The sequence below is a fragment of the Chiroxiphia lanceolata genome, chromosome 2, assembly GCF_009829145.1.
Source record: "Chiroxiphia lanceolata isolate bChiLan1 chromosome 2, bChiLan1.pri, whole genome shotgun sequence".
NCBI lineage: Eukaryota > Metazoa > Chordata > Aves > Passeriformes > Pipridae > Chiroxiphia > Chiroxiphia lanceolata.
This window is the reverse complement of record NC_045638.1, coordinates 712,977-723,329: the sequence shown is the minus strand read 5'-3', so window position 1 is coordinate 723,329 and position 10,353 is coordinate 712,977. Positions and strand designations below refer to the sequence as shown.

The window sequence follows — 10,353 nt, the reverse complement described above, 5'->3', positions numbered from 1 at the left end:
TGTTTTTGTGACTCCCCTTTTGCTTGTCCCACCCCACCCAAACCATTCCGTGATTCTTTAATCCTACGAACTGCTCATTAATCCTACGAAGTGCTCATTAATTCCGTTTGCTTTTATTAAACCAGTCACGGGACTGAGGCGCAACAGCATTTTGGGGCTGAAGTTTTATCTATTCCGACACGGGAACTGCTCGAAAATATTAATGTTGGCGCTTTTTGGGGCGTGGAGGAGGGCGGGGGTTATTTCGGGCCGTGTGGGAGTTCTGTGGGCTGTGAGGGGCCGCCGGGCTCTGAGGGGGAGGGCGGCCATGACGGGGGAAGGGGGCGGGGCCTGAGGGGAAAGGTGGCAGCGCGCGGGCTCCGCCCCTTCCCTCCCCGCCCTCGGGGGAGGGGGCGGGGCTCACCGCCACATTGACCAATCGCGGTGCTCCGTTCTCACCCAGCGCCGGCTGACGCGCGGCGCTCGCTCCTGATTGGCGGGTGGGCGCGTCACTCAGGGGGCTCAGCGGCCGCGGGCGGAAGAGTCGCGCCCAGGAGCGGGTACGGGGGGTCGGGACGGGGGGGAACGGGAGCGGGGTTGGGAACGGGATTGGGAACGGGAGCGGGAGTGGGAGCGGGAGTGGGAGCGGCAGACACAGAGAGGGAACGGGCCCGCGAGGGCGCTCCGGGCCGGTCCCGGCGCGTCCAGGTGTGTCACCGCCTGACCTCGCCCGGGGAGGCGCCGCCGGTGCCGCGCGCGGATTTTGGGCTCTGCGGGTGAGGCTTGAAGGGGAAAAAAAGAGGCTTATTGCGTCTAAATGGCAATTTATTTCGAGCGTTACCGTTCCTGGCAGGGCTTTGGCTGCGGCTCGGGGTCCTGCCTCCTCCCGCCCCGTCGCGGGGATGTCGCTGCCCCAGGTGCGGATTTACAGCCCGAACTGGCCGCTGGGGAACCGCAGGATTCATCTGGGGGGTTTTATTTCTTCTCCTGCCTCTCTCAAGTCTTCAAACTTTAATAGCGCTCTTAAAGAGCCCTCGCTTTGCTCCGGGGCTGAGCATCACATTCCTGTAAAGGGATAAATCACGGAATGGTTTGGGTTGGAGGGACCTTAACGCCCACCCAGTGCCACCCCTGCCATGGGCAGGGACACCTTCCACCAGCCCAGGCTGCTCCAAGCCCCGTCCAGCCCGGCCTTGGGCACTCCCAGGGATGGGGCATCACAAAGAACGTAAATGTAAATACCATCACTTTTTAATAATTTTGCCACACAGCCTTGTTTTTGTCTAAGTTCCTTTCTTTCCTCCTTCTGTCTTTCTGTAATACTTAAAAATTAGCACAGCCCAGTGCTGTGGGATGGGGAGAACTGAAAGTGAAACTGCAGGGAATTACTGAAATAAGTGGAAAAAAACCACAGTGGACTGCATAGAAATGTTCACAGAAGCTCCTGAATTACTTTTCATCATCTATGTATGTGGGTTAAAGCATATACTGATGAGTTGCTTGTGGAAGATGCAACTTCTTCATGGAAAACTTGAGTTTTCTTCTTGACTTGTAGTTTCTTCTCTTCCTCCTTCGTATCTTTTTTTCTTTGGGAACAGGAGGTTCTATTCTTTCCTAACCTGATGATATTCCAGTTTTCTTTGTGTAGACTTTTTGTATTTCCTTGCAGCTGCTTTTAATATTTTATTGAAGTGAAATCAGTTCATTTTGGAAGAGAAAAGCTTATTTTCAGGTGAAAATGTTGAGCTGCCATTGTGTTTTCTGCCTAAATAATACACAGGTGGGTTCACCCTGAGTGCTGCCAAGGCTGGCTTTTAGAGCTTCAGTTGTGCTCAGCCTGTTCAGTGTCTGCAGTTTGCTCTTGCAAATGTGTTTTTGTTCGTTGGCCATGAGTGAGGAATGTCTCCAGGAGCAGTGGGAGAACCTGTCTGTCCTTGGAAAAGGGGAGGAGGCTGATTGTGGGAAGGGCATTGGAGGGCAGTGGATGCCAAGGGCTTTGCCTGTTTCCTCCTGTGAAGTGTGTGGGTGGAAGCTGAAGGCAGAGAGTGAGTTTTGGGCCTTTATGGAGGTAAGAAATTCCAGCTGAAAGGATCTGCCTCCAGCAGAGGTATCTGTTTGTGGAGCAGGATGGAACTGGGCTGAAACCTGTCCCTGTGTCTGTGTTAATCTCTGTGGGGACAAACTTCAGCCTGGTCTTGTGCTCCTGGTGGAGCCTCAGCTGCTTTTTCACGGTGAAATACAGATTATTATTGTTTTCTTCCTTTGTTTCTGGGGGTGTTGGGAACTACAGATGCGGATCATGGAATGGTTTGGGTTGGGAGGGACCTCAAAGCCCATCCAGTGCCACCCCTGCCATGGGCAGGGACACCTTCCACCAGCCCAGGTTGCTCCAAGCCCCGTCCAACCTGGCCTTGGACACTCCCAGGGATCCAGGGGCAGCCAGAGCTGTGTGGCTGCATAAAGGGGCTCCAGGAGAGCTGGAGAGGGACTTTGGACAAGGGATGGAGGGACAGGACACAGGGAATGGCTTCCCAGTGCCAGAGGGCAGGGAGAGATGGGATATTGGGAAGGAATTCCTGGCTGGGAGGGTGGGGAGGCCCTGGCCCAGGTTGCCCAGAGAAGCTGTGGCTGCCCCTGGATCCCTGGAAGTGTCCAAGGCCAGGTTGGACGGGGCTTGGAGCAACCTGGGCTGGTGGAAGGTGTCCCTGCCCATGGCAGGGGTGGCACTGGATGGGCTTTGAGGTCCCTTCCATGATCCATATGGATCCATATTCCACGTCTGTAGTTTTGTCTCAGATTCTGAAGTGAGCAAAACGCCTCTGGTTTGTCAGGAATGTTCAGGAAGCCCTCAGTGATCAAGGCAGGGGCTGTGCAGAGTGTGGTGTCCCCAGAACATTGCTCAGCTCTGACTGTGCCCAGTGGGAAGGGCTTTACTGGGATGAACGTGAGTCACTCTGTGGATTGGAAGTTGGCTTGATGATATCAACATTATATCCCTTGGAGCTGCCAATCCAAACAATGTGTCTCCTTTCAGTCACAGCAAGGAAGGGCTGGTGTTTATGTAGTTCCCTGTCTTTGGAGCTGGAGCCTTTCTGTCCCAGTGAGAAGAGTTCTTTCATAAGTCATCCAGCCTGGGCGAGGGGAAGGGCACAGACACATCCATGCTCTGAGGAGGGACAAACAGAGCCCAGATGGAGCTATTTGAAAACCAGGGAGGGCCAGATGGCTGAGCCCAGATACTGCACAGACGAAAAATAATGTTGGAACTGAATGATTTTGGTGTTTAAAGTAACCTCACAACTGTGGCTTTCTGGAGCTGGGTACAGGAGGACAGAGGTTCTGATCTTATTCACAGGAGGTGACCTGTGTTTGTAATGTAGTCAAACTCTTTATTTATTCATTTTTATTCCACTTCTTAGTGTAGAATTTCTGATTGTTGACATTAGCCAGAAATATGGTCACCATCAGTCTGTGCTGTAACATAATCCTGAAGGACATTTGTTGTCAGTCTTTAACAAGTGGTTGGAAATGAATTATGGAGGTTGGCAATACTAAACCCAAATAGAATGGTGCTGAAGTAGCTGTGAATCAGTTAATTAACTTTGCTTTCCTCTCCCCATATTTAAAGTTCTCTGTGACCTTCTCTCTCTGCAGCAAGACCTTCCTTACCCTTAGTATCAGTTGATTTGCTGAGTTGGTTTCTTTTTCCCTGTGTTAGAAAGGCACTGTATTATATTGTCTGCTAATTTGGAGACTGGAAATGTTAGTGTCTAATCCAGAATCCTTGACATGACTTTAAGTCTTGAAGTTTTGGGGTTGTGTGATGATTTTCTTTTGTAATTCTGTTGAAGGTGGGTTGTTTTTAAAAAAATATCTCAGTAAAGCATCCATAGAGTTTATCATGGAATCATGGAATGGTTTGGGTTGGGGGGAGACCTTAAAATCACCTCGATCCATGGTCAGGGAACCTTCCACTGGAAGGTTCTGTGTGAAATACTTAACCCTGTAAAAAAACTGTAAAAAAAACGCTCAGGAGAGTTGTCCCTCTCCAGATGTCACTGATTTCTGTTTGGCTGCGTTCCAGGTACCTGGGACAGGGCTGTTCATGGAAAGCTCCAGGTGCCAGCCCCAGAGCAGCCGGGCAGTGTGAGCTGGGGGCCATGGCAGGATTCCTGGACAATTTCCGCTGGCCGGAGTGTGAGTGCATCGACTGGAGCGAGCGCAGGAACGCCGTGGCCTCCATCGTGGCAGGGGTGCTGGTGAGCTGGGGCTGCCACGGGGCTGCCACGGGGCTGGGGGCACCTGGGGCAGCACCACGGGGAGCTGCAGTTTGGCTTCACCTCTGGGGAGGGTTCCCCCTGAACTGCCCCTCGAGAGCCTGCAGAGGTGGGGAAGGGCCTGGGTTTGGAGCCGTGGGAGAGCACTGAGGGCACTTGGGGTGTTCAGCTGGAGCAGAGGAGGCTGAGGGGAGACCTCAGTGCAGTTCCAACTGCCTGGGCAGGGGCAGAGGAGGGGCAGGGACTGAGCTCTGCTCTGGGGGGACCAGGGACAGCAGCCAGGGAATGGCTGGAGCTGTGTCAGGGCAGGCTCAGGTTGGATCTCAGGAAAAGGTTCTTCCCCCAGAGGGTGGTTGGGCACTGCCCAGGCTCCCCAGGGCAGTGGGCACAGCCCCAAGGCTGCCAGAGCTCCAAGAGGGTTTGGATGATCCTCTGGGGCACAGGGGGTGACTCCTGGGGATAGTCCTGCACAGGGCCAGGGGTGGGACTGGATGATCCTGGTGGGTCCCTTCCAAACTCAGCATGTTCTGGGATTCTGTGAAGTGCCATCCTGTGATTCCTTAAAGTCTTGTGGGATCGTCAGCAGCGTTTTTATGATTCCTGTGACGTTGCTGATGATGAACCATTCCTGCCCCCCTTTAAAAAAAAAAATTCCTCCTGGATTTTCTGCATAATTAGATCAGTTAGAACACCTCTGTTCTGCATCATCTGTACCTCATCTGTGGTTAGAGGATTCTCTTTCCTAAGGCTGCAAAGGGAATTTCATAGAATCAGGGAAGGTTTGGGTTGGGAGAGACCTCAAAACCCCCCCAGTGCCACCCCTGCCATGGGCAGGGACACCTTCCACCAGCCCAGGTTGCTCCAACCCGTCCAACCCGGCCTTGGACACTTCTAGGGATCCAGGGGCAGCCACAGCTTCTCTGGGCATAAATTTATCCATACCCTGATATTTAATTTGATTAGAAATGTGACCAATTCCCAAACACTCCTCCCAAACTGGGAACACTGAGGTTTGTGCAGGACTTGTCCATCAAGCACTTTTAGAGTCCAACTCAGTGTCTTTCCAGAAGAGTTTGTGCTTGTTAAAACCCAATCAAGCCAGTGCTGTCCCTGACCCCTGGCCCTGGTTTCTGTCTCTGCCCCTGTGCCCTGCCAGGTTCCTCACAGGGGTGTGTTTTGCTCCCAGTTTTTCACAGGCTGGTGGATCATGATCGACGCTGCCGTGGTCTATCCCAAGCCGGAGCAGCTGAACCACGCCTTCCACACCTGTGGGGTCTTCTCCACACTGGCCTTCTTCATGTGAGTGGGGCAGGGGGGTTCTGAGCAACTCAGCTCCAGCTGTCCAACCCAGGTGGCACAGGACAAATGTCCAGTATGGACAAATCGTAGGGTCATGGAATGGGTTGGGTTGGGAGGGACCTCAAAGCCCACCCAGTGCCACCCCTGCCATGGGCAGGGACACCTTCCACCAGCCCAGGGTGCTCCAACCTGGCCTGGAACACTTCCAGGAATGGGGAGCCCAGTACTTAACTTAATACCTCAATATAAAACAATTTAACTGCATTTTTCCCTCCTATTTTGAAACAATTTTTATGCCTGTTCCTTGCCCAAAACTTCCTCAAATGGGAGAGGTGATGGTCTGGCTCTTGTCATGGAGATGTAAATCTGGAACCTTGAAGGAGAAGTAACAACTTTTATTGAGTCACCCAATACTGGCAAGAAAAAAGGAGGAATTTGGGTTTGTGACTGTACAGAATGCCAAGGAATTTTTTTCCAGAATTTTTAACTTATAACTTTAAATTGATTTTCTGATAATCTGAAGTGTGTCTGCTGTTTTTGTTCCTAGGATAAATGCTGTATCCAATGCACAGGTGAGAGGAGACAGCTACAGTGATGGATGCTTAGGAAGAACAGGTAAATTAACTCTAGAAGTCCCACTGAGCTGAAGGACTGGTTATTTCTGTGTTGGGGTTTTTTCCAACTTGTGGTGAAAGAAATAATCTGAAGACAAGGAGCAGGAGAGAATTCTGTGAATGAATTTCTTTACAGAATTAACCCTTGGAGATAAGGTCTGTCTTTATTAAAAAGGTGAACTTAGAAAAATTCAGCTGCTGGATATCTTGGCTTCTTAAACTTTCCTCTGCAAATCCTGGGTGGCTGCTGGGAGAACTAAATTCCTGCCTTGGGGTGGGCTCTGGAGCAGACATTGCTTAGGAATGTGTCCCAGACATCCCACTCCCTCTGTGTGGTGTCCATGGGCCTGCTGTCCTCTCTGCTTCCCTTCATAATTCCTGCCCTATTTCCCATGTGGGTCCCAGCAGCCTTTTCCATGGGGTTTGTAGATGCCTCAGGGGGAATCTGGTGGGATTTACTGATGGTTGAACTGGCCTGTGATGCTCTTTTGTCTGTCATTCATGAACCAGCTCAAGAGAAAAAGAGAATATTTTTCCTTTCCTGTGAGTGAGCAGGTGGATTGCTTTGTCCCTGATCCAGGGTTTAACCATCATCCCAGAGCAGCTGGATTGTCTGTCCCCAGGGATAACATGGATAACAACCCCCATGTTCTCAGAGGTTTTGATCTCCCTGCAGGTGCTCGGATCTGGCTCTTCATTGGCTTCATGCTGATGTTTGGATCCCTCATTGCTTCCATGTGGATCCTCTTTGGAGCATATGTCACACAGAGTGAGTTTGGTTCTTGTCACCTCTAGAAAAGTGCTTTTCCTGCCAGCTTTTGGCAGCAGGTCCCAAAGGATGGAGGTGTGTGTGGTGTCTGACAGGATCCAAACCACAGCACCCAGGTTTGGGTCAGAGACCCTGAGCTGTGTGTTGGACACCCCTCCCAGTGCTGAAAACTCAATGTTTTCCCTTTGTTCCTTCCTTTGCAGACACTAATGTGTACCCTGGCTTAGCAGTGTTTTTCCAAAATGCATTAATATTTTTCAGGTAAGTTACCTTGGCAAACTTCCCTCCTTCCAGAGGGACTCACCTGCTTCCATACACTGAGATTCCTGGAAAAAGAGTTCTTTTTCCTACTCCCTTTGCCCCAGAGCTTAAAAACAAGGTTTGATTTGCCCCTTCCCAGCCCATGAGAGGCTCTTGCTTCCTTCCCCTCAGGCTCCTGTTAGTGCAGCTCTCCCTGCTCTCCCTGAGTTTACAGCTCTGGAATGTGGATCCAGCCAGTGTTGCCAGTGTCTTTGGATCATGGCAATGATGCTTTTAGCTCTGTGCTGCAAATACCTTGGCATCTGTCCCAGCAGAACCAGGTGGGAGATTCAGTTGCCCCTTTCCAGACTATTTCACACCGATGGCTCAATTATCTGATAGTTGATATTACCTGTATTTCCTTCCAGTGGCTGAGCTTGCAGTTGTAAAGGGTGATAATTCCATTTTCTGAGAGCGTGCTGCTGTGTTTTGTGACAGCACACTGGATTTATTTCAGCTCATATTGTTGGGTTTCTCATATAACACTTTGAACTGAGTTGGCATCTGTAATAACTCTTCAGATGTAGAATGCATTCTGCAGTCCAGGGATCTTATTAACAAAAGACACTGAAAGCCTTAAATAGTGTCAGTTCCAAGATCAGTCACTGAAAAATTTCACCTCACCTCCTTTTTTTAAATTCCTGAGCTGACCCTTTTCCTTCCAGTCCCACATCAAATGCTTTGCAGGGAATGAGATCAGTGGACTCTGGAGCAATACCCTGGCTGGGAAATTAGGGATGCTCCTGCAGGAAACAGCACTTCCTAAATCTCCTCTGGGATTGAAGTGGGAAATTGCTGAGGGCAGATTTTGAGAACAGTTTCACTGTGCCTGAAATCTTTAGTCTTATTTGGACTCCCAGGCTGGTTTGGGTTGGGAGGGACCTTGAGGACCATCCAGTGCCACCCCTGCCATGGGCAGGGACACCTTCCACCAGCCCAGGTTGCTCCAAGCCCCGTCCAGCCTGGCCTTGGACACACCCAGGGATGGAGCTTTTGTAATTTGGATCTGCCCTCTCCACCACAGGATCCATTTTCTTTTGGATTGGCTCATAAAAATGGAACTGCTTAGATTTTATCCCAGCACGTGTCACGCTCAGCTTGGTTCCAGGTGCCAGGCTGAGACTTGCTGCTCTGGAACTCTGTGGATCAGTCCTAGAATCCCATAAATACCAGTTTTTCCCTTCAGAAGGGCTGTGAAACTGGTTATTTTTTGTTTGAGCTTCAGCCATGCACAGGAAATAAAATACAGCCACTGGCTGGAATGCAAATTCAGGGCTGTTGATTTATAGGATCAGAGTCAAGAACACTGTTAAAACTACCTTATGTATGGTCTGATTTTTATTCCTTTTATTTTTTTCCCCTCAGTACTCTGATCTACAAGTTTGGAAGGACAGAAGAGCTGTGGGGCTGAGCTCCCCCTGGGCTGGTCCATAGTTACCACGTGGCTCTCTGTATGTAGATAATTTACAGTTCTTTGTTCTTGGTTTGCTTTCCAAACCCTGGACTGAGACGAATCCCAGGCTCTGTAAGAAGCTCCTCTTCTCCCAGGACACACTTGTGAATATGTACATAGGACTGGATCTCTTCCAAAGGGAATGGCAGCCTGCCAGGCTTTCCTGCTGGAATCTTCAGCCTTCTTCCTTCCACCCCAAGGCTTTCCATCATTTCATCCTCCAAACCTCCACCCGTGTCTGAGGCTTCAGTGAACTGTCAGTGAGCAAACAGGACAAAGCCCATCCCTGGAACAGGACCAGGCCCATCCCTGGAGCAGGGGCTGTGCTGGGATAAGAGCTGATTTTAAGATTTTATATTATTGTTCAGGTGAATATAAAGTAGCTTTTTTGTTTTGTTTTTTTTTTTTTGTAAAAGGTTCTGGTTTTTAAGCACGTCCCTACACTCGGCAGGTTCTGCATGGCAATCAAACTACTCCTGCCCTGGGATGGCTCTGGCACAAAGGACATTTGCTGGCACCACAGTCCTTGGAATTAATTTCATGCTGCTCAGTGTAAGAGATACCAATTGGTATTTAATGTATTTCCTGATATTAGAATAAAAAACTCCAACAAACTGCTGCCTGTCCTACTTCAGGAATATAAAGAACAACTGAGAGTCAGACCAACAGCTTTCAGATGATTCTGTGATTCTATGAAATCACACAGGTGTTGTTTTCTCCAGGGGAAGCTTTTTGCTCGTAAATGAACAGTTTTCCTGCACTTTTCCCCTTCTGTACCTAAAAGGTGAATGTTCAGGTGAATGAGTTCACCTAAAAGGTGAATGGGGGTATGGATTTATTTGTTGTACACAGTCTGACCTTGAAATAATTGCCAGCTTTAGGGCTGCCCTTTGCCCCACTTAAAATGTGCCAGCTTTAGGACTGCCCTTGCCCCGGTTAAAATGTGCCAGCTGTGGGGCTGCCCTTTACCCCAGTTAAAATGTGCTTATCTCACCTTTCCGTGATTTGAAATCCAGTTTCTTCTGTCTGGAGTGCACAGAAGGGAGGGAGAGGATGTTTTATAGCCTTGGGCTGATCTTGTACATTCGTTTGCTGTTGGTGACTCCTTCTCTCACGAGTTCTCTGTGGGTTTTAAGGCATTTGACTCTCCCCTGTGTCTCAAAGCTTTTATAACTTTCCCTGTATCAAGTTCTGCCCCAGTGGTACCAAACTGCTGAGTGTAAGTGCTGTGCTTGGAGTCTGGAACTGCCAGGGATCCACCTGCTCCCCGTGGGGATCTCCCCAGCTGCCAGGACCTGCAGCAAACCCTGGAGCTGCCGTTGTGCCACCGGCTGGGGGGACACGAGGGGGTCACTGGTGTCACTCACAGCCTGTGCAGGACGTGGCTGGTGGGTGTAATGTCAGAAAACTGCAGGAAAGGTGAGCTCGTGTTCTCCCTCCTGTGGGTTCACAGCTGATCTGCAGGAGCCCGAGGAGGACTGGCCTGGACACAAGGTTCACACCAGGGGGGAAGCACAACCAGGCTTTGGTTTGCAGCTTTCTTGGGTTTCTCGTACAAGAGCTTGGGAATGGTTGTTGGGTTTTTACAAGGTGAGAAATGAGTGTGGCCTGAAACTAATCCCAGTGACTGGATCTTGTACCTGAAACCAGAACTTCAACAAG

The 10,353-nt window shown here is 50.1% G+C and overlaps 1 protein-coding gene across 6 annotated transcripts; it reads left to right on the top strand.

Moving 5' to 3' along the window:
* The first annotated feature begins 454 nt into the window (after positions 1-454).
* Positions 455-9,836, top strand: TMEM50B (transmembrane protein 50B). Of its 6 annotated transcripts, XR_004355408.1 has the most exons (8): positions 455-539; positions 4,064-4,238; positions 5,443-5,555; positions 6,103-6,170; positions 6,846-6,938; positions 7,142-7,199; positions 8,604-9,059; positions 9,143-9,257. XR_004355408.1 is itself a non-coding variant. In XM_032680169.1 (7 exons), exons 2-7 carry the CDS (start codon positions 4,140-4,142, stop codon positions 9,289-9,291), a joined length of 615 nt encoding a protein of 204 aa, XP_032536060.1. In that variant the 5' UTR covers positions 455-539; positions 4,064-4,139; the 3' UTR covers positions 9,292-9,836. The 6 variants fall into 6 exon arrangements, 5 of the variants coding, with proteins under 5 accessions (XP_032536060.1, XP_032536064.1, XP_032536065.1 ...); XM_032680169.1 differs by lacking the exon at positions 8,604-9,059 and having other exon boundaries at positions 9,108-9,836; XM_032680173.1 differs by having other exon boundaries at positions 8,604-9,305.
* The last annotated feature ends 517 nt before the right edge of the window (positions 9,837-10,353 follow it).